The sequence below is a fragment of the Coregonus clupeaformis genome, chromosome 37 (genome assembly GCF_020615455.1).
Source record: "Coregonus clupeaformis isolate EN_2021a chromosome 37, ASM2061545v1, whole genome shotgun sequence".
Taxonomy (NCBI): Eukaryota; Metazoa; Chordata; class Actinopteri; order Salmoniformes; family Salmonidae; genus Coregonus; species Coregonus clupeaformis.
Genome location: NC_059228.1, coordinates 29870148 through 29895089, shown reverse-complemented (window position 1 = coordinate 29895089; position 24942 = coordinate 29870148). Strand labels below are relative to the sequence as shown.

Genomic DNA, 24942 nt, shown 5'->3' with positions numbered 1-24942 from the left:
CCAATAATGAAAGCTTGAGTACTGTTCCTAAAAAGGTTTAACCCTATGCCCATCCCATCCCGGACTGGGGCATTAACCCTACGGGGGTGCTAAGCGTCCCACCTTTCCCATGGACAGGGACAGATGAAAGGTTGGGAGAAGTAGCGGACAGGACACCATCTCTCGGTAATGGAAACCCGGGTCTCAAGTTTTTGGCGCAATGGAAAGGAAGCCTCGCTCCTCAGGGGACAGCAGTTGTAAATTCCTCACAGGGTCGAACACTTGCTGTAATTCAGGTCTGGGCCCACACAATGTTTCCTTGTGACATTCACAGTCAAAGAGTCAAATCTTCCCCTTACCTTTAAGTCCCTGGTATAGCACAGGGGTTAATGAGAATCCACATGCTCTGAAGGGATGGGGTTAGCAAATATAGGCAACTTTACAGAATTAATTTCAATAGCACACAACCAGTCTTCAAAACACCTACACTCAAGAAGAGTAGTGGATTGGGTGTTATAAATAGGTATAATATCAAGCATCAGGGAAATGACCAGAGTATTAATGGCTCTGACAACACTATCCTTAGAAATTATTGGCTTTTTGACTGAGCAATAAAAATAACTTCAAAGCTGGGACTGAGAATAAAACCCTCCCTCATCACAATCTCAGTGGTAAGCCCACAGCGTACTGGGGAAACACTGGGGACATGTAATGAAGTTCACGCAGGCAATTCCACCGGGCAAAATGCTTTCATATGTAAACATATTTGCATAAGTGACTGAGCGATATGAATTATGGCTCTTCTTCTTACTTGGCATTTGCTAACTGCATTCTGGCGGTTCAATTGAGTATGATATATGTGCGGATATCAGATGGCAGAGTAGTGCAGAGGACCTAAAGGGCACAGTCGGTTCCCACGTGCACAGGCTATGGCCCTCAGAGGCCTGGCCACGGCTGCCTGAGCACAGCTGTGTGGCCAAGACGGCACACACGCACACACTTGACCTTGAACTATGAGTGTGTGTGTGTTCCTACTTATTGATGGACGAGACTGTACAATGAGTGTTACCCTGTATTAATTTAACAGCGGTGCTAAATGAACACAGAAATTCATACAGCGGCGGGATGGAAAAACGCTTTCAGTATTAACTTCAAAGACGAACACCAGACAAAGTACGTAGAAAAGATAATTGACCTATATATTTTTAAATAATATAATCTTTGAGAACTAGAAATCACCAAAACAAAAACTAGACATTCAGGGAGAATCGAAAATTCGAAGAACCATGAATTTAGGAGTATATTTGGCATGGCTGGATTACTGACCGGTAACTCAGGGTACATGCCCACGGGCCCTGATTTGTTATAATGTTTGTGTTTGAGCATAAGAACACAGAATTGGCAATGGCAAAATGCGTAGAATTGCAGGAAATGTACTTTCAAACTGCAACATTCTCTCAGCTTCATAGAAAAATTCATAAAAACAACGTTTCTCTGCCGCCAATTCTGGACTGATTTAAGGTACGCCTAACACCAACTTCACCCCCCCCACCCACCCACAACCATTGCCACTGCTGCAACAACAAAAAAACGAAGGGAAACACTGATTGAGGTACATGTGTGGGGTCGCAGGCATTTAATGGATAAAGTAAACACACACGACTGTTAATCCTTCAATAATGAACTTACAAAACAACTAACCAGTGGACCCTGATTGTAGCTTGTTAAGACACTTTATTTAAAAAAAATCTGTGACAAATTTTATTTTTTCAATATTCACTTCCCAATTACTATTAAAGGGATGAAATCATCATGAACATGATGTGTTTTAGACTAAAATAACATGATTAAAACGTGCTCTCTTGCCTAATTTTGCCACTCCTAGCGAAATTGTCTCTGCATTGTCCTTTGCTCAGGGGACAGCAAGATAATTATCGAAAAGGTCAGTATGCGAGTGATCAAATCATCGCTACGACATTCACTCTACGCTTCCACTACCATGCCACCTAATATCAACCACTGGTGCCTTTCTGGTGATTCCAGTCAATTAGAGGTGTGCTTGTGAATTTCGTTAGTGTTTGGAAAAAAGGGAAAGAGCTGTCAGTCAAAGGCCGCTTTGGATCTTGTGGGTGTCGGAATCTCTAAACCTGTATTTGTATGAATAAAAATGAGGAGATTTAGGCCGACTGCTTTCTCTGAAGACTTGTCAAAAATCTGACCTTCGCTGTAAAGGAAAGGGGAGATGAACAAAAAAAGATTTAAAGATTTAAAAAGCTGAGGCTGGGACTGACTTGTGCATAACAAAATATATAAAATAAGAAAGATAGATGAGACGGGGGGAACGTGAATGAATGCGTTCACCCTGCTCTCTTCTTTCCTACCTCTGAGGTATAGTCGACCACTGTACAACCCATATAAATCCACAGAATTATTCAACAGGGGATTGAGACAGATTTGTCTGTTTGATGTTAAACATAGATCCTTTATAGAACACGTCCCTGCCAATGTCAGGGGAGAGATCCAATTCAATCTACACATCAAAACAATTATTTTTGCATTTTGGGATGTTGTAAAACATCCACTGCCTATGGCTTCAATTAGAAAATATGGACAGCTCATCGTAATAGGCTTTACCAGATATGTCACAGTGCCAATTTGTCACTATTAGTTGTTTGTTTGTAATTCCAGTGTAGTGCCGGGATTACCCAACACGTCCTCATGGTTATCCCTGTCATCACTGGTCCACTTACTTACCCAGAAGTTCAATGATTAGTGGACAGCACTGGCAAACCATAGCTACATCTCATAGGCATTAAGGCAGACAAGATCCCAAACCAGGCTTTGGAGTGAATATAGAACATTCCAATTTAACATGCAAATATGATCTACAATGACCACTGGAGAGACATAAAATGTCATACCCAAAACGGTCAATGCCAACACAAAATTGTATTTTCTTGCGGTAGTGACAGTGTTTCAGTAGAGACTGAAACTGCTGCCTTTCATTATTTTTTTACATGATATATAATGAATGACATTTTGAATAGTAAGCAGGGCCAGTTTGGAAAGACATTGGTTAAATATAGAGTCCTCATTGAGATACTCAAGCACAAATCATTACCCTCCTAGAAACTCTAGATTCAACAGGTCATGCTGTGTTTTATTAATTTTTATAAGACATATCCTATGAGACAAAGGGGGAAAGTCTACCCTTTCATTGTTTGCAAACAAGCAGTTCAAATCTAAAGGACGCAGATGCAGATCATAAATCTGAGGAAAGCACTAAATTATATGGGTTGAATGAGCTTAGTGATGGAAGATTAAGCATTTGGAGCAATCCAAAACATCCCATCCAAAGAGGATATTGGGCCTACATCCTCTAGGGAGGGGGGTGAGAAGGTGGGGTGACAGGGTGAGGTGGGGTGGAGGGGGGTGGCATGGCAAATGCTTCCCCACTGGCCCAGGCTCCATAACTGTATCCTCTTTGTTTGAAATAAAGAGAAACCCTCCTTCCAGAAGTTGTAGGAAACTTCTTATTTTTTCAAAAAGAGAGACAACACTTCCTTTCCCAGAACAATTCATCTCTGTGCTTGACAAGACTCCCTGCTATATTTACCCAACTAAAATTGCAGATGATATACTTCCAGCTGCACTGTGCCATGGCACATGGCCCTGCCAATCACGCTGGCAGAACAGAGGAAGGAGAACAGAACCTTTAACAGGGAGAAAGTGGCTGAGAAACCTTTCGGGACTAATCCACATTTCCTTCGCTGGTTGCTTTTGTTGTTAGAGGAGCTAAGATACACAGTGTGAATGGAATTACTGGGCTTTCAATAAGCAGACAGCTGGGCCACTGCAGCCTCAGAGCACCACTACACAGCCCACCCAGAAGAATTCACACAGAAACAAAAACACATTGATCAGTCTGTCAAACACAGAGTTGGGCTTTGGCCTGGTTATTTGATCTGCTTTTTCAGGCTTTCATCTCTCACCAGGACAAGGACATACCGTGTAAGAGCCAAATACGCACGAGATTGGGGGTTAAATAGGCAATAACATCTCTTAACCCCCCTACTGTTTGTCCATTGCAAATTTCATATCAAACCACATTAGAACCACAAAACAAGATGGAATAACAAATACTGTACAATTAAGTCAGTCTGCTCAAACAAAAATGGAAGTCACGACATGGGATAAGAAAAAAATATTCAACCATTAGAATAATATTCCAGCATTGTCAGAAGTTTCCCAAAAATTGTTTTAAGAATGGCAACTTGGGCTGAACTTCTGTAAACTAATCTAACCGGCAACCAAGAGACTAGAGCAGCTACCTCTGTAGAATCAAAGTAGCTGAACATAATATAACACTTGCCAATGATAGCTGTGGAGCACTAACAAGGCCTTTGGTGTTCGGGGGGGGGGTTGGAGGAGGAGGATGAAAAAGCGTGGCGGATTCCTCCCAGGCCTCTGGCGCAGCCGTGCCTGTCCATCTCGAGGCAGTGGCATTCCCTTGAGGAAGCGCTATGCCTGGAGGGGGCTGAGACCGTGGCCGCAGGCTCCATGTGTTCTGTCTCTCCACTAGCTGCTACTACTGCTGCTGCGGCTGGGGCTGTGGAGCTGCCAGGACTCCCATTGCAAAGGCATGACGACACAAAGGCTTGACTGCAGAGTTGGCTCACCGGAGACCATCAGCTAGCACCACTCCATTAATACACACAACACAGCCACTCCAAATGATCAATCATTACAGATGTTGATAGAGAGACAGAGAATGGGAGTCAGGGGTTCTAATGGAGTTGTTGCATGTGAACCCTATATGGCACTAGAGATACCCGTTTAATAGAGATGCCATTGACTAGTTACCATAAGCGTTTGTATAACTTGAAAGCAACTTGCCATCCCATGCCTTACAGTTAATTGATCGACTGATCAGTAGAGTAGGGAAAACAAAATCACTGCTGGAAACAAGTGAACTCAGGACAGCCAAAATAACCAGATTCCTAGTCTTCTTTAAGTCTAGCATTTCCAAACTATAGCCCCAAGATGACGGATATGAGCAAAGCCATACATACACCACTCACAGTCTAAGCTGATTGCTTGAACATATACCCACATGGCTACCACCTGCTGACCTTATCCATGAATATCTATGAGAAGGGCAATCCAAACACACCTGTGAAGATACAATCTCTTGTAGACCATCTGGAATGGCACTTTGAAAAGATGACTTCATGCAACATTTTCCATCCTTCTCCCAACATATTTGTAAAACAAATATGAAAAGTATAATATGTTCCTAATCAACTTACATGGTAAAACAAGGGTTCAAAACATGCTTGCTTTTTTGATAATCAGATCAACTCTTGAATTTGATGTGAATTTACGCTAGGATAACTTAGTTGGCAAAATGATAGGGACATTTTAAGATTCTGACCAGAAAACAATCGGATGAAGTTAGCGTACTGTAATTCTGCTAAGAACTACAGTACGTATACTTATTTCCCTCATTAAAATGCAAATCAATTTATAACATTTTTGACATGTGTTTTTCTGAATTTTTTTTATTTATTCTGTCTTTCACTGTTCAAATAAATCTACCATTAAAATGATAGACTGATAATTTCTTTGTCAGTGGGCAAACGTACAAAATCAGCAAGGGATCAAATACTTTTTTCCCCTCACTGTAAATGACAGAGTGAAAAGAAGGAAGCCTGTACAGAATAAAAAATATTCCAAAACATGCATCCTGTTTGTAATAAGGCACTAAAGTAAAACTGCAAAGAATGTGGCAAAGAAATTTACTTTAATGTCCTGATTACAAAGCGTTATGTTTGTGGCAAATCCAACACATCACGGAGTACCACTCATCATAGTTTCAAGCATGGTGGTGGCTGCATCATGTTATGGGTATGCTTGTCATCGGCAAGGACTAGGGAGTTTTTTTTAGGAAACAGAATAGAGCCAAGCACAGGCAAAATCCTAGAGGAAAACTTGGGAGACAAATTCACCTTCCAGCAGGACAATAAACTAAAACCTTCTCTCTGCTACCGCACGGCAAGCGGTACCGGAGCGCCAAGTCTAGGTCCAAAAGGCTTCTACCCCCAAGCCATAAGACTCCTGAACAGCTAATCATGGCTACCCAGACTATTTGCCCTGTCCCCCACCCCATCTTTTTACACTGCTGCTACTCTGTTTATTATTTATGCATAGTCACTTTAACTATACCCACATGTACATATTACCTCAATTACCTCAATTACCTCGACTAGCCGGTGCCCCCGCACATTGACTCTGTACCGGTACCCCCCTGTAAATAGCCTCCCTACTTGTATTTTTTTACTTAACACTTTTATCTTTTTATTTTATTTTACTTTTTATTTAAAAAAAACTGCATTGTTGGTTAAGGGCTTGTAAGTAAGCATTTCACTTTAATGTCTACACCTGTTGTATTCGGCGCATGTGACAAATAAAATGTTATTTGATTTGATTTAAAACACAAGGCCAAATATACACTGGAGATGCTTACCAAGATGACATTGAATGTTCCTGAGTGGCCTAGTTACAGTTTTGACTTAAAATCGGCATTAAAATGGCTGTCTAGCAACAATCAACCACCAACTTGACAGAGCTTTAAAATGTGCAAATATTGTACAATTCAGGTGTGCAAAGCTCCTAGAGACTTACCCAGAAAGACTCAGTTGTAATCGCTGCCTAAAGTGATTCTAACATGTATTGACTCAGGGATGTGAATCCTTATGTAAATTAGATATTTTATTTTCAATACATTTGATAAAAAATAAACATGTTTTCACTTTGTCCTTATGGGGTACTGTGTGTAGATGGGTGAGGAAAAAAAACGATTTAACCCATTTTGAAATCAGGCAACAAAATGTGGAATAAGTCAAGGGGTATGAATACTTTCTGACGGCACTGTATGTCACTGTAGTAGACTAGGTAGACTAACCAACCAAGTAATGTGAAACAACTAAACCTCTTTTGCTCAGCAAACTGTATGAGATTTAAAATTGTCAAATGCATCATGTTGCCAACCATTCTGCAAAGAATGCAAAGTGACATCATCGAATGTTGCCAACATGGAGGATAGTTTTGCAAACTCAGTAGGCCTATAAAAGGTTTATTCCACCAGCATAGTATAGATCAAGACGGGAAGGATACGACGGCGCAGATACGTGCACTGCTGAGGAAGCCTCAAGAAAATGTCTACGTCGGATGGACATCTACGGGAAAGCACAAGCGAGGCAGGCCAAATATAATTTGGCGATGGACAGTGGTGGCTGAACTGGAAGAGAGGAGTCTCATGGGACAGGGCATTATATCCACCCCGGAATAAGTGGACTAAGTAAGTATAAAGAATAGAACATTCATATGTCTGACTACAAGGAGAAGGTTGCCCTGCAGAGGAAATCTAGTTGATAGAAGTAGTACATATTAAGAACCAAGTATTGTCACAACCAAAACCCATCAAGGAATTCTTGACAAGAAAATTAAGAAATGCAGGGAAATCAAATTGATATACAGTATATTATATATTTTTTACTGAATTGCATGTTGTGAGAAGAGCTCCAAGGTAACAGAGTGTCTTGAGTTGTGCATCACCTCATAGTTGCACACATCTTCCCGTCTTTGTGCAGAGGAGAACACTTGCACAACTCGGCGTAACATTTACCTTCGCCGTCTTGTTCGTAATGAGGAATTTGGATAAAAGATTAACAAACAGTGATATCGTTTCAATGGGACTTCTTAAAATTATTAAGCCGAGTAGTCCCCCCAGTAAGACATTGGGAGAGATAATATTGACAAACGTGAAAGGCCAGCCTATTTCTCTGTGGAAATCTGCTGCACACCTGATTAAATATGCTCTTACTCTTCAGGCTGGAGAAGGTACTTTGTGATAACAATCTGAATGTGTTTAGCCCCAAGGTCCCGACTGACTGAGGTTTATCCATGTAACGTATTGGCGAAGGGAAAATTGAAAATGAAAATATGGCTTTTGTTTTAAGCTTGTCCGCTTCCATGGACAATGACAATTGGTATATTGAATAATTGTTATACACTTTCATGTGTTATCATATCCTCTGTATCTCTGCATAATATTCATTGTATGAAATGCTGTTAGGGAGGAAATGGTGACCTCATGGGTTAACTATACAGAGAAGATTTGCAGAGAAGAGGGCTAGTCAGGAATTAGTAAAGGAGACTTCGCTGCAGGTATCTGTCTGTGGCATGACAATTGAGATAGGTACTTACCTTAGATATACACTAATATTCTGTAGTTCTATAGAAAAAAATCCCAAAACACAACAACACATGTGATGTATTGTGCTTGTCATTATGACGTAATTACCTTTTATATTGTTGAGAGTCTCCTTCAGGTGGCTGAAGCTGTTAAGCAATGGATCTTGTTCTTCATCCTGTACAAAGGTAAAACAATAAACAATATCAGCACCAACAAACATTTATGAGAGGACTTTGAAATTCAAAGTGAAACTCCATTCAAACGCTGCAGATTTGACCAAATGAACACACTGCCTACAATTTTAATACATTGGCTGTCTTCTACTCAGGGTATGTTCATATGTATAGAGCTTCAGCAGTTTTTTTAAATGAAGATTAGGCCTTAACACTACACAAACAAACACATCCATGACACATTATGAAAACAATTTTCCCCATCTCTCATCTTCTTTTTAATCTTTCTTTCTTTTGTACCAAGTCTGTTACATTACTTCCTGGAGCGGTAGTTCATCAATTAAAAATAAACTAAACTGTTGTCTTATGTCAAACTAAGCCTAGATTGGTAAATATCATTGTGTTACTCCATTTTTCTTTACCAAGACAAATCAACTTACCAAAGGAGTGTGGGTATTCCACCTTGAATTCCTCTTGATGGAACTTACAACAGTACAAATCTCCCCTTGGACAATGTATATATTCTTGTCGACCATCCTGATATCTGAGAAGACAAACATAAAAAATACAAAATTTGATATCAATTTGCAATAGGCCTACTTCTTACTCTAAAGCAAGAAAATGAATTAATGTAACTATTTGATCCTACAGCTAAATCAGCATAAAGCAGAGGTTCTCTGGACACCACCTCAAGACAAAAATCAGGCAAGCGGAACATTATCAGATTGACATATGTAAATATTTGAGAAGCAGTTTCCCCATGTACCTCAAAACTGTTGAATTAACCTTTAAGCCGGCCAGAGAAAGGTACTGTAGAAAGATAATACCCTGTCTTTGCATGGAGATGTTATTGGTACAGGGGGGTAGGAGTGCTGAAATGCAAGCTTTGAATTATGGACTTAAGCCTTGTTCACACTGCAGGCCTTAATGCTCAAATCAGTTGTTGTTTTTTCAAATCTGTTTTAGAATACTGACTGTCCAAAACAGCAAGTTACAAGTGGCCAAATCGAATGTGTGTGTGTTCAGACAGTAGTCATTAGCTGATATGGCTACGCTAGTTGTCATAGTAACGGTGCGTGTGCGCAGTGGTGTAGGCTGATTGGTGGTGGTGCTCGTGCTTCCGATCACTCAGAAGTTATGTAGCAAGCTAAGCTGAGAACAATGAAAGCCATGGACGTTTCCCAGTTGCTTTCAATGTTCAAAATTATAGTGTAAGAAAATGTTTAATAAAGCCTCAAAAGGATAAGTCCTTTTTGGCTAGCCACAGCAGTCAACTACCTAGCTAGGTATAGCGTTCTAACACATTCACTAATTTGTTTGTAAACAATTAACAAGCTAGTTAGCTACCACATGTTCTTGTCAAACTGTCAACAGAGTAGCTATTAAGCAACACGATATGCCAAATAACAGTTTAAAAAACCTTGATGGCAAATACATTAGATTTCACCGTTCAGACAAATCGCATGGCCAGGAATCAGATTTGTAAGTAGCTTGAAATATCCGATTCCATGTGCTTTTTGGCTGTTCAGACCGCAGAAAAAAATTAAACTGCCAGTGTGAACAAGGCTTTAGACTCAGTTGACTTAACTGCATCAACAGAAATGTATTCACACTTGTTTTAAATAGTGTTAACCCTCTGCCACAACACATTTAGTGAGCATGTAGAAAATTGTGCAACTCTGTAGAAGACCATAAGATTTGCTGTGATCCTCCAAGTCTCATTTCAATTCACACAGTGCTATTGCTTTAATCTAAATCTGGGCCTTAAGTTATAAGAATGTAGCTAGCTACATTCATGAATTGAAATGTTAAATATATAAAAAATACAGTGTACAGTTACTATTGATATTTGGGCTTAGGCCTTCTCTTGTATTACTATTTGGCTAACTCACAAAATTAATTTATATTAGCCACTGACAACTTATAAATTAATGAAAATTGTAATTGATGCAAAACCATAAAGCACATAGGCTATAGCTAGCCAAATAGCCTAAATCTGAGTGAAGGTCCCCCCATTGAGGTATAAAAAGCAGCTACCACTTACAAATGTTTTACCTGTGGGCTGGCTCATATCATACAGATTTAAAAATAGGTTAGCTAGCTAGCTATTCTAGGCCTACCTTTCTTCAGTTTTGACCTGAAGTGGATTCGTCTGTGGGCGGCTCAATGTTAGCTAGCACTGGGTAAAATGGCTTGTTTCCGAGTGTGTACATTTAAGTCAGAATATCTTTAATGAATAGAATTAGAAGCTCAGTATTGAGAAATCAGAATAAAAACAGAGCTTGACCAGTCTTGATTAGTCTGCTCTGGAAGGTCAATGATCTTTATACATGCTAATATGAGACAACACCTTGCCTATTGTCTCATATCACACTCCAGCTCAGCAGGCAATCTACTCCAAACATTTATTTAGTAGGCCTATAACCTAGTTCATTACATTTAAAAAAAACGTCTTAATAAGAACGATAGACTATAAAGTTAATGGAGTTTATATTAGTAAAATCAAAGATCCAATATCAAATAAAACTTCAATTAAAATGATTTGAAGTGCATTTAAAATAGCAACACACTTAAATCAATACATTGAAAAAACAAGCACGGCAACAAATGAGGTCAAATGTTATTAAAGAACATTAAGTCAAGGCGTCACTGATTTCTGTATAGCACTTTGTGGCATCTGCTGATGTAAAAAGCGCTTTATAAATAAATGTGATTGATTAAAGGCCAAGCTAAAAAGGCTGGTTGACAAATGGGATTTTAAGACCTCAAGCAGTTTCACAGTACAATGCAAAGTTCCATATAAAAAAACTGATAGTTTCATACTTTTGTTTTATCAAATAAACACAATGATGAATTTTCAAACGTTTTTTCCGTTAGAATTTAAGAAATAAACAGTACCTTTGCTCTCAAATTCCCAATGCTAGGCCCCTTGATTTCTCATTGTTTCACCTCCAAATAGCCTAACGCCCAAATAGCAGCCCTGTTTGAAACTGGTACTACCACAGTTACTGTCTCTGTAGTCCTGGCAAACTGCACTTTATACCGGCAATATGCACAGCGCTTCATAATTCTCTGAACTGGAATAAACTGTGCCTCCAGACTCCAGATTCCAACAGGAGGCGGATGTTTCTGGAACCGATTTACACGAGCCATGACATGAGAAATGTGTGTGTTTTCGTGTGCTGGACCAAACAAGCAAATCAGCAAAGAACAACTGTGTTACTATGCCTGGTGTTAGCTCTGCATCTGGTTGAATGTGTGGTAGGCCCGTCTGTCAGTGGTGAACCACTTTGCAAGTAGACATGATGAGCGAAAACGTCTACTTTGATCAGTGCTTATAAAATCACTGAGCATGTCTACCTTATGTTGTACTGTCAGCTGCACAATGGTGAGAACCTTGTTTGGATACATTAATGTGAAGACACTATATTCAGATCATTCAAATGCCTATGTTCACTTGCTATGACAAACAGCTGTTTAGGGGGCAGGCAAATCATGTCTGAGCTCAATGCAAATTCAACACTGGTCCGATTCTTATTCTCACTCTGATCAAAGTACTTGGTACCATCAGGACCTACATGTACAGTGCATTCGGAAAGTATTCACTTTTTCCACATTTTGTTACGTTACAGCCTTATTCTAAAATTGAGTAAATATTTTTTTCTCAATCTACACACGATACCCCATAATGACAAAGCGAAAACAGGTTTAGAAATGTTTTGCAAATTTTTATTACAAATAAAAAACGTAAAGTATTCAGACCCTTTGCTATGAGACTCGAAATTGAGCTCAGGTGCATCCCGTTTCCATTGATCATCCTTGAGATGTTTCTACAACTTGATTGGAGTCCACCTGTGGTAAATTCAATTGAATGGACATGATTTGGAAAAGGCACACACCTGTCAATATAAGGTCCCACAGCTGACAGTCCATGTCAGAGCAAAAACCATGCCATGAGGTCAAAGGAATTGCCCGTAGATCTGGGAAAGGGTACAAAAACATTTCTGCAGCATTGAAGGTCCCCAAGAACACAGTGGCCTACATCATTCTTAAACGGAAGAAGTTTGGAACCACCAAGACTCTTCCTAGAACTGGCCGCCCGGCCAAACTGAACAAATGGGGGAGAAGGGCCTTGGTCAGGGAGGTGACCAAGAACCCGATGGTCACTCTGACAGAGCTCCAGAGTTCCTCTGTAGAGATGGGAAAACGTTCCAAAAGGACAACCATCTCTGCAGCACTCCACCAATCAGGCCTTAATTGTAGAGTGGCCAAACGGAAGCCACTCCTCAGTAAAAAGGCACAAGACAGCCCGCTTGGAGTTTGCCAAAAGGCACCTAAAGGACTCTCAGACCATGACAAACAAGATTCTCTGGTCTAATGAAACCAAGATTGAACTCATTGGCCTGAATGCCAAGCATCACGTCTTGAGGAAACCAGGCATCGCTCATCACCTGGCCAATACCATCCCTACGGTGAAGCATGGTGGTGGCAGCATCATGCTGTGGGGATGTTTTTCAGCGGCAGGGACTGGGAGACTAGTCAGGATCGAGGGAAAGATGAACGGAGAAAAGTACAGAGATCCTTGATAAAAACCTGCTCCAGAGCACTCAAGACCTCAGACTGGGGCGAAGGTTCACCTTCCAACAGGACAACGACCCTAAGCACACAGCCAAGAGAACCCAGGAGTGGCTTCGGGCTAAGTCTCTGAATGTCCTTGAGTGGCCCAGCCAGAGCACAGACTTGAACCCGATCGAACATCTTGAGAGACCTGAAAATAGCTGTGCAGCGACGCTCCCCATCCAACATGACAGAGCTTGAGAGGATCTGCAAAGAAGAATGGGATAAACTTCCGAAATACAGGTGTGCCAAACTTGTAGCATCATACCCAAGACTCAAGGCTGTAATCACTGCCAAAAGGTGCTGAGTAAAGGGTCTGAATACTTATGGAAAAGTGATCTGATTTTTTATTTTTAATACATTTGCGAAGATTACTTAAAACCTGTTTTTGCTTTGTCATTATGGGGTAATTGTGTGTTGATTAATGAGGGGGGGAAAAAACATTTAATCCATTTTAGAATGTAACGTAACAAAATCAGGAAAAAGTAAAGGGGTCTGAATACTTTCCGAATGCACTGTCATATCTCTCATCACCGCCTGCTAACATGTTTCTCATATCATTAAAGTCAGTTGGCCAGACCATGCTCTTAACCTCTTGGGCAGTTAAAACCTCTCATTAACTGAACTCAGATGCTATGATTGTTGGTCTTTTGTTACCTATGAAACCATTTGCTCGCTCAAATGGAAAGCACCAGAAACCATATACTGGACCATAGTTCAAAACACATTTCTTCAAGTGGCTATGGAACCTTGCAAAGCTCACACAGAACTGGTGCAAGTGGCAATGAGCCTCTTCAAATCGCTCCATTGTTATCTTGTACATAAGACGGTACAGGCTTTGACAAAATGGGCCCAGCAATCATAATGGGCATCCTCCAAGTCCCTTAAGAGCAAATAAGGAGTAAATAATAATGTCCAATTTCTCCATTCGTGTACATTGAAATAAGAAAATCCTGATGAGATTTTAGCGTGTAGTTGGCGTATGTCTGCAGGTGCTTTCAGAGCATCCATTTTAAGGAATATTTCTTAGTATTCCATCATCCAGCACACCAATATTCTTCCAGATGGTAAAAAAGTGTTTTGCTCTCCCCGGTGAAAGATTATGCATAGGGTCTACTACAGCCATGTCTATGGGCTTGAAATATGGCAATTTAAATAGCTCAGAGAATCTGGCCCCAGTTTCAGTCTTTATTGTTTTCCTCTCTGCCTTGGTCTTCGCCTGTGTCCACATAGTGCCTTGCATTTTGTAAACTTCCTTCTGACGTTGCAGTACATGGTTGTCTGTCCAGTGCATGATGAAGTAATCAGCTTTTTCACCCCATTTCCATGGACATGTCTGTAGCCACTTGTTGCAACCTGTGTGAGCCGGACCTGGATCTGTGTTGTTGAACAGATAAAAAGATGGTGAAATCCCAAGTAGGCTACATGAAAGTTAAAAACATTACACTAACAAAAAAACGTTTCTAATAAAAGTTTATAATAGAATGACATTGAAAATAAACAGGGGCCTGAAAGGCCCGGCAATAAAGTAGACAACTTTATAAATTATGATATGTTATCAATGTACACTAGTTGTTAGTTGGAGAATAAGCTACTGGGAGACAAGATTATGAATGCTTTTACAGAAGAGACACAACCAACTCCGTAATAATAAACACACACGTACCATGTTCATCCTGCCAAAATAGGTCCTGCGTCCGTTCTTGCTACAATGACAATTCCTCGGGAAAGGAGTCTGTGTTTTGCCGTTCAACTGTCCATTGATGAGTGAATTTATCATAGAACTTAGCATTATGTTCACAGTATGCCGTCTTTCCCAAAAGTCTGTGGCAGTGGACACACTTTCATGGGCCGTCCTGGGTTTTAGATCATCTGCCTTGCGCTTTGACATGATAGTGACACTAAAACCATTTTTACAGCCAATCATCAATAAGTAATATGTGAGGCAGAGATATACAGTTGAAGTCGGAAGTTTACATACACCTTAGCCAAATACATTTCAACTCAGTTTTTCACAATTCCTGACATTTAATCCTAGTAAAAATTCCCTGTCTTAGGTCAGTTAGGATCACCACTTTATTTTAAGAATGTGAATTGTCAGAATAATAGTAGCGAGAATTATTTCAGCTTTTATTTCTTTCATCACATTCCCAGTGGGTCAGAAGTTTATATACACTCAATTAGTATTTGGTAGCATTGCCTTTAAATTGTTTAACTTGGGTCAAACGTTTTGGGTAGCCTTACACAAGCTTCCCACAATAAGTTGGGTGCATTTTGGCCCATTCCTCCTGACAGAGCTGGTGTAACTGAGTCAGGTTTGTAGGCCTCCTTTCTCTCAGACGCTTTTTCAGTTCTGCCCACAAATTTTCTACAGGATTGAGGTCAGGGCTTTGTGATGGCCACTCCAATACCTTGACTTTGTTGTCCTTAAGCCATTTTGCAACAACTTTGGAAGTATGCTTGGGGTCATTGTCCATTTGGAAGACCCATTTGCGACCTAGCTTTAACTTCCTGACTGATGTCTTGAGATGTTGCTTCAATATATCCACATAATTTTCCTTCCTCATGATGCCATCTATTTGTGAAGTGCACCAGTCCCTCCTGCAGCAAAGCACCCCCACAGCATGATGCTGCCACCCCCGTGCTTCACAGAAGAGATTATGTTCTTCGGCTTGCAAGCAGCCCCCTTTTTCCTCCAAACATAACGATGGTCATTATGGCCAAACCGTTTTATTTTTGTTTCATCAGACCAGAGGACATTTCTCCAAAAAGTACAATCTTTGTCCCAATGTGCAGTTGCAAACCGTAGTCTGGCTTTTTATGGCGGTTCCTTGCTTCTTCCTTGCTGAGTGGCCTTTCAGGTTATGTCGAGATAGGACTCGTTTTACTGTGGATATAGAAAATGTTGTACCTGTTTCCTCCAGCGTCTTCACAAGGTCCTTTGCTGTTGTTCTGGGATTGATTTGCACTTTTCGCACCAAAGTACGTTCATCTCTAGGAGACAGAACGCGTCTCCTTCCTGAGCGGTATGACGGCTGCGTGGTCCCATGGTGTTTATACTTGCGTACTATTGTTTGTACAGATGAACGTGGTACCTTCAGGCGTTTGGAAATTGCTCCCAAGAATGAACCAGACTTGTGGAGGTCTACAATTTTTGGCTGATTTATTTTGATTTTCCCATGATGTCAAGCAAAGAGGCACTGAGTTTGAAGGTAGGCCTTGAAATACATCCACAGGTACACCTCCAATTGACTCAAATGATGTCAATTAGCCTATCCAAAGCTTCTAAAGCCATGACATTTTCTGGAATTTTCCAAGCTGTTTAAAGGCACAGTCAACTTAGTGTATGTAAACTTCTGACCCACTGGAATTGTGATACAGTGAATTATAAGTGAAATAATCTGTCTGTAAACAATTGTTGGAAAAATTACTTGTGTCATGCACAAAGTAGATGTCCTAACCGACTTGCCAAAACTATAGTTTGTTAACAAGACATTTGTGGAGTGGTTGAAAAAGTTTTAATGACTCCAACCTAAGTGTATGTAAACTTCCGACTTCAACTGTACGTAGAACTACCGATACTGGCTTTGAGCGAAGTCTTGTGGATCTGAGCACCTAGACCCAAAGATGGTGGATAAATTAAAATGTCTTACTCAGGCCATTTACCACTGAAAAACAAATGTGTCACAGTTTCGGTATAGTTAAGGGGTGGTTCTCCCATAGACACCACTGCGGTAGTAGCTGGGTCTGGTCTACTTGTATATGAACCAGGAAAAATTAGCCAGTGAGATGTCTCGCTTCCTCTTCCGTCTCTGCTGGAGTGACAATATAAAGTCATTGTGAGCAACGCACTTGTATCAGAGGTTCTGTTTTGATGGGACAGGAAGTGTAGTTTCATGAAACACCGGCACAAACTCAGCCAATCAAATGCACAGTAATAAAAGGGAGTGGCGTAGTGATTGAAAGGTAAATAATCCAATCAAACAAACAAAACCAGAAGTGAGGACGTGATGGTTGAAAATGACCAATCAAATAAACACTATTTAAAAGCTCTGCCATACCACTTCCTTGGGGATGTTTTATACTGGCGGTCATTTTAAATCATGAACTCCTCCTGGAATTTTTACTCGTCACCCCAAGCCAAGGAAATGGTTACGGATAATGTTTATAACGGTACTCAGAGTCAGCAATACTCTACCCCCCACACCCACAACCTTCCGAATCCGCAACAAGGTAAGAAGCAGTCCTATTATTTGTCAACAAAGCAATCCAGCTAGATCACTAAGTTAAATGACTACAGCCAATATAGTCAATAACTAACGTTACTAGCTAGTTAAACTTTGTAGTTAACAGGATCATGTTACATGGATTTTAGTTATAAGAGTAAGAAATTGCATGTTGTTTTGACCAAAAAACAAGCTAGCTAATTGTACCGCAGGTCAACTAATGTTGAATACTTATTGTTACTAGTGAGATTCCAGTAACCAATTATATTATATTGTGATATGTTTAAAAGTTGACAGCTATTACAAATCAGCTGTCAGAAGCTGCATGACGAGCAGTATATGTTGAGCCAATCAAAACTCAATATTCTTAGTGCCTCTCCTAACTTCACATTCTACACCAGTGGGTGCCAACATGTTAAAAAGGAGCTAGAACGGAACATGAAGAGCTACCGCCATTCTATGGAAGAAAAACTGTTTCAAATCATTGTATAACACTGAACTAAAAAGAGAAAAACTGATAATAACTCACTTATCTATCCGAACGTGCTGTGAAGTGGTTGAGGGAAAGATTGACGAGTTCTCATAAGGAGAACGAGCCGCTAGCAATTAGGCTAGCTAAGCTATTGCTAGCATTTTGTGCGTGTTCATATTGAACCAAGCATATGCACAAGCTGTTAACATTTAGGCTAGCTTAGCTTTCGATCAATTGAAATAGCAAACATTAGTGATCATGCTACTTTTATAAAATGTGATTAGCTATTATCATAATCCATTTGGGTACACAGTTATGTTTTAGATTACTTTATAAGAAATGGTGTAAGATTACTTTATAAGAAATGGTGTATAGGTGTAAGCACTAGTACTTTCCATTTGCCCAGGCTAGTCTATTGTTCAGTCCACGTGAGCTCGGTGCTGTAGTTGTGTAAAGTCCTTTGCATTGCCCAGGCTAGTTTATTGTTTAGTCCACGTGAGCTAGGTGCTGTAGTTGTGTAAAGTCCTTTGCATTGCCCAGGCTAGTTTATTGTTTAGTCCACGTGACCTCGGTGCTGTAGTTGTGTAAAGTCCTTTGCATTGCCCAGGCTAGTTTATTGTTTAGTCCACGTGAGCTCGGTGCTGTAGTTGTGTAAAGTCCTTTGCATTGCCCAGGCTAGTTTATGGTTCAGTCCACGTGAGCTCGGTGCTGTAGTTGTGTAAAGTCCTTTGCATTGCCCAGGCTAGTTTATTGTTCAGTCCACGTGAGCTCGGTGCTGTAGTTGTGTAAAGTCCTTTGCATTGCCCAGGCTAGTTTATTGTTTAGTCCATGTGAGCCTGGTGCTGTAGTTAAAGTGTAAAGCATTTTGACTAAGTTTTATTTTCTTATTCCTGTAAGAGATTAAAGCTAAGAGCTATATTAATGTTTATATGAAAGATACTCATGGTATATATATTGTGTGATCCTGTTTGTAAAACAGGTCAGGTTTTTTTTGTATGGATTCAGTTCCACCAAGGATGGTGAGCCACCCGAACCCAGGACATCCATACAAATATTTGCACGCAAAGATTTATTTTTCCTTTTCCTTAGAGGATACTGAATTTGCACTGCCCTACCATGGTGTGGTAGAATCTTTGTTGCAAGACATCATAGCGCCATACATTGCAGTGGAACTGTCATAAGCACATACCACATTTAAACACCCTACAGTGTTTATTGATATGCACAGTCACTCACATTTGATTCCATCTCATTGTGTTTTATAAGTCAGTATTTGTGAATTGGGTTGTGTTTTCCTGTGGATTCATGTTTATTGTATTTGCATTGGACATTGAACGCCGAGATACCCTCAGATTAAAATAGAGTTGGGTGCACCCTAATAAACTATAGGCGGGATATATGGCCGATATTCAAGTCTATTGTACTGTTGATGTATTGAAAACATATTGAGCTCATTGTACTGTTGATGTATTGAATTCATATTGGAGCTCATTGTACAAATTTCACATATCCATTTTTACTCAAGGTGATTCATTTTTTTGTAAGTATTTTTATTTACAAAATACAAGCCGGCATTCTTTTCCTAAATTATTCAGTTGTTCTGTTTTCATTTCTACCTACTGCTCCAGTAGCAAACCTAACTGGTCCAATAGAGTTTAAGCTTAAACATACAGTAGCCCATAGTGTTAAGCAATTGTTACATTATTTTTATATTTTTTAGGGGGTAATGTTAGCTGGCAAGCAAAGTTTGCTAGCTAGCTACCAAAACATAGTTGGCTAATGTTAGCTACCCCACAGGTAGCTTGGTAGCTAGCTAATTAATGTTAGCTAGCTAACCAAGCCTAGTAAAATACAGCAAAGGAGACAAGCGGCTATTGACCGTTAATTTTTTTCATTGATACAATTAGCTTGTGGGACCCACCAGGAATCTCTTAGTGCGAGGGAACGATGCATCATCAAACGAGGGCATGGATTTCCAACAACTCATGGCCAGGTTGAATCAGATGCCGGTCTACAACACAGTGGCTGATATGAACGAAATGCTAACACAAGTAGCTAAACTATTCCAACAACAACAGCAGCTACAGCAGAGCTCTTCTCCAGTGACTGCCCCAGAACGGGCATTTGTCGGGCAAGACGGAATGAGCTATCCGTAAGTTCAATGTTTACTTCTACAATTTGCACATTGGTGGTAGCTAATGTTGAATATTTGAATCCTGTAAATTTGCTAATGATGGTGTTTTAATAGTGGGCAGTAAGGGATCTACACATTATGCTGGCAAGGACAAATATATGCCTCAAGAAAAGTAAGGACAAATTTGTATTTGTTTATGACTTTGAATTTGACCAAAAAAAAAGTCCAACCAAGCAATGCAGGGTAGGTTGTTGTATGATGGCTATCTTAGCATTCTCAAATATGTTACATTAAATAGTGGTGCGAATTTCATGCATAAACTTCATTTTAGGTTTTTTCTTTGTCATGTCTCAGGAAAAACAGTCCTCACAACACCTGTGTACTGTCTGTTGGTCAGCCAGCTGAGATGAAGGTACACAGATGGAGAGTGGAGCATGGCAGAGTTTGAAGGTGAGTAGTCCCAGAAAGACATGGACTGACTAACATAGTTCTACAGCTTACAATTTTCTGAAGGATTTTGATGCATATAACCATTGCTAATACACCACACTGACTGAATTAGCAACCATTGGTGTGTGTGACAATGGTGAGGTGTGAGTGTCAGGATAACTACATGGCATGTCTCGGGCTGGACACATTGGCAGTCAGGATCTCTAGTCTCCACCGAGTGTTGTTAACGCCCCATGGTTCCCCTTATCCAACAGTCGGTGGAGAAACCAGCTTGAGTGTTCAGAGATAAAACACCTAAGTTCTTCTGACTGGCATGGAAGTGGCTAGAGTCTTCAGAGGTAAGGATAATTATGAGTCTGAAACTAGGGTATTTGGTGCAGTGTAGTTAGCTAGCTCACTTCTCAACTGAAATTAGTTAGTTACATGAAAATCCCCACGTTTTAGACTCAGTAACAGTAACACACATCCGCGTGGCTGGCTACCTGTCATTTTGATAACTATGTTACTGTGTCAACTGTGGATGGATTGATAACCTAACATTAGTCTCACTAGCAAGCTAGCTACTCAGCTAGCCTGGTAATTTACAGGCCTGACATAGCTACGATGATTAGGCTAGCCCAGCAAGTTAGTTGCCTGAGAATTAATAAAGGCTTGTTTACATGTTGGGATTATCTTCATTTTCAACATGAACTGCTAATTTACAACAAAGAATATTCCTAATGCTGCAGTGAATTTAGTTTTGATCACCAATCATGTGATGGTCATACAAGTTAGCTAGCTAGTTAAGTAGCTAACTAACTAGGGTAATTGGCTTGACACCAATGTTACATTCTAGCTAGCTACATAACTAACTAGTTACATCGATAAGTGGCTTGGGGAATCATTTTAAACAGCTATCGATATGCTTTATATTAGCTAGCTACCTACCCAACGTTAGATATTTCACGGCCAACGATTAAACTAACATTAACTTGGTGTGACAACAAGCTAGCTAACGTTAGCTATCAAGTTAACGTAGCTAGCTAGCTAGGCTAAGTCACAAATTTGACAGGTCGGCTAGCTAGTTCTGCCGTAGTTTACATTGTTGACAACACACAGTCGGGGTGAAACAATGACTGTGTGAATTTAGCTGTTACTAGATTTATGACTCATCAACTAGCAAACTAACATTGCACAAAACTGTGTAGTCCAAACTGAACTGTGAAAATAGCCTACCTGTATGTTTGCAGTTCCAAGATGGAGTCCTGTACAATTTCAACTGCTAGTTAGCTAGCAAGCTAACTGGCCAACAGTGGTGACCAAAAATCAATTACAACATATAGGACAATGAAAATATTTTGACATCCCAGTACGTGAGACACATTAAAACCCACAACTATTGATTCAAAAGCTAAATTGTTCCTAATATGGATAAATGAAACACATAAACCGGCTGTCAATCTGTTCTTGGTAAACACACTGACGTGGAAAACCTGGGTCTTCACAACCAAGCTTGCTGCACTGGGATGGTTAGACCCTTTGACAGCTCTCTAACTAAGCCAATCGCCTGTTATGTTTGACAGCTCTCTAAGCCGATGAAATATAATTCTTATTGGGAAAAATATCTCCAATCACTAGAAGACGGAAGTTTTTTTTACATTTATCATAACTAGCTACATAAACTTCTGTTGACTTATCCATAAGCTAATGTTTTCTAGCTACCTGAAATCAAGGAATCTAAATGGGCGGGACTAACCGTAAGCAAGGTTGATTGAGTGTTCGTGATGACGAAAGCATTATGGTCAGCATCCTTGGCATTGCAAAAGACTGCAGCACTAGGCTACGTTTTTGTAATCTGATATTAACAACAACACAAACTGTAATTGTAGCCTATGTTCCCAATACTTATTTGATTTGATTTATATGGTTGGTTCATCTGTTCATACACATGTATGAAGGTTTTGGTTGATTGATTCTGTTGGTGGCCCATTATGATGAAATTATCATACAAAATTATTTCTGGAGCCAATGCTTCCTTATGCATTTATGGCTGTGCTATTCTTTAGCATTAGAAAATGTAGGCACTGTAGTTATTTCCATAATGGTTGATTAATCAATAGATAGGCCTATTAACCGTGTAGGGAAGGACAACTTAATGTAAAAATATTCAAAATAAAATGTAACGTTAGGCTACAGTGCAGCATAAATCGATTGTTTTTGGAAAATGAAAGCATTTATGTTTCTATGTGCCGTGTAAAGATTTTGTAGGGTTTTCTATAATTTATCCAAATGGAATGTACAGTATATCAAAACCCTTATCTCGCTGTGTGAAGTCAGTGGCCCGTTTCTAACCTGAAAGTATTACTTTCTGTTTCAAACATGCAGCAGCAACTCCTTACAATCAAAGCCCTCTATTTGCTTTTTTGCTAAGTGTTTGATCACCTGTGAGGTTTGTAATTGCAACATTTCATCTGCAAATAAATGCACGTCATATACACGCCAACCCCACTGAAGCAATAACAAGACAGATGTCTTTATGGATGTCAGTCATACACCTGTACATACATGACATTTGTGGTATGTACAGGTGTATGGTTATATTTTGTACAAATTGTAGTGAACATCTGTCAAATTAGTACAAATAAAAACCTGGAACCTTTTAGATGATCGTATTTCATCAACAAAACTAAAATTGTTCAACAGTTTGCACATTGAAACAATGTGTTGATTTATTCATCAAACAGCAGAATCATTCTTCCATAATAATGGACGACAATGTGAAAGAAGTAGGCTATTGAATGATAATTTATGATGGTATGTTGCGCTATCTGTGTAATATGATGTGTCCTCATCTGACCCATAGTGTGATATGTTTTGACTGAATGTCCCCGTCATTCTGTTTCCACACTTCTTCTCCACACTATGTGAAACATCTGGATTTCTTTTGATTACATTTACTTCATCCAAACTGCAAATATTTACTCAAGATATCTGGGAAGTGGTCCTTTGTAGCTCAGTTGGTAGAGCATGGCGCTTGTAACGCCAGGGTATTGGGTTCGATTCCCAATGTATGCACGCATGACTGTAAGTCGCTTTGGATGAAAGCGTCTGCTAAATGTCATATGTTATGTAAGTAATACTAAGCATTATTCATAGTTACACTATTACAGACTGCTAAAACTAATGCAAACATTTGGAATCAGTTGACAATGAAACCTAGGATGTTTTCCATTGCAGAGTTGGTTATAGAATTCCTTTGATGTCATATTTCTCAGGCGATTGAATCTAACTCATGTGTTTTGATTATGTCTTCATTTTAAGGCAGCCGTGTGCTGGTGGCCTCATTTGATGGAGTTCGGCATAGGCCTACAGTAGCCTTGCCTGCCAGGCGGTTGTAAGAAATCTGACAAAATCAGGTTTAAGGCACAGTACGCCTATAGGTGTTGTAATAAGAAACAGTATATAGCTTAGGCTATTATTAAAGGGATTTGTGACTACAAGCTAAAGACAAATTGGGATTTCTGAAAACAATACTCGTTGTAAAATGGTGATGGACCTTCAAATCCTTTAGCTTTCGCCAGTGACTAAATCATATGGTGAGACACCTTGATTCATCAATATTGGCTAATTGACATAAAATGATGAATATGTACAAGGTACGCCTTCTATATAGTTTGGAATGCCATTGGGCAAAAATCTCTGAAGCTGGAGACTCTCCCTCATTAACTTTAAGCATCAGTTGTCAGAGCAGTTTTGTTTACTCCATATGTAACTCTGTGTTGTTGTTGTTTTTATCGCACTGCTTTGCTTTATCTTGGCCAGGTCGCAGTTGTAAATGAGAACTTGTTCTCAACTGGCTTACCTGGTTAAATAAAGGTGAAATAAATAAATAAATAAATAAAAAATGACAAAGGACACACACAGCAAATTGGCCAGTGTTAACTAGTGTTGATTTTTCAGTGTAACATTTCTAGTTTTCATTCAGGAGTTACATTAACTTTGTAAGAGTTAAATGAACACTCAGTGGTGTAAAATAACCCCAGTGTTAATAACCTGAGTTGAGCGTTCTTCAGTGCGTGGAAGGTTGACAACCCTCAATACCTGTTTAGCCTACAGGTTATTTATTTACAATTTAGTAATTTAGCAGACGCTCTTATCCAGAGCGACTTACAGTTAGTGAGTGCATACATACATTTTTCATACTGGCCTCCGGTGGGAATCGAACCCACAACCCTGGCGTTGCAAACGCCATGCTCTACCAACTGAGCTACACGGGACCTTATTCACATATCAATAATGATACATCCAAGAAAGACTTCATTATTCTAAAGTAATTGTCGCCATGCGTTTGTTGTAATGTTGAAATTGAAATACAATACAATTATTGGCTATTTTGACTCAGATCTATATCAGCTGGACATCGATATCAGCTGGACAAAGCGAAGCGAAAAGCAACGCAAGCCGAGGCTACAGAGAAAAGTGGCGGGGAGAGGACGCATTCATGTGAGAGTGCATGGCTGCAAGATAGAGGGAGAGAGAGAAAGGGAGAGCGAGTGTGTGTGTGTGTGTGTGTGTGTGTGTGTGTGTGTGTGTGTGTGTGTGCGTATGTGTGTGCGGATTGCTTGCGCACGAGCACGCACTGTGAAGTTGGTACC

At 39.9% G+C, this 24942-nt stretch overlaps 1 protein-coding gene across 3 annotated transcripts in view; it reads right to left on the bottom strand.

Annotated features, from left to right (window-relative positions):
- Positions 1-21793, bottom strand: part of LOC121553384 (Golgi-specific brefeldin A-resistance guanine nucleotide exchange factor 1) — an 85077-nt gene extending 63284 nt beyond the window's left edge. For all 3 annotated transcript variants that reach the window (XM_045211607.1, XM_041866450.2, XM_041866451.2), the window contains exons 1-3: positions 21524-21793; positions 8850-8953; positions 8345-8411 (exon numbers count right to left, since the gene is read on the bottom strand). In XM_045211607.1, the coding sequence (XP_045067542.1) occupies positions 8345-8411; positions 8850-8945 (163 nt within the window). In that variant the 5' untranslated portion in view covers positions 8946-8953; positions 21524-21793. The remainder of the gene's footprint in view (positions 1-8344; positions 8412-8849; positions 8954-21523) is intronic.
- Between the last annotated feature and the right edge of the window lie 3149 nt (positions 21794-24942).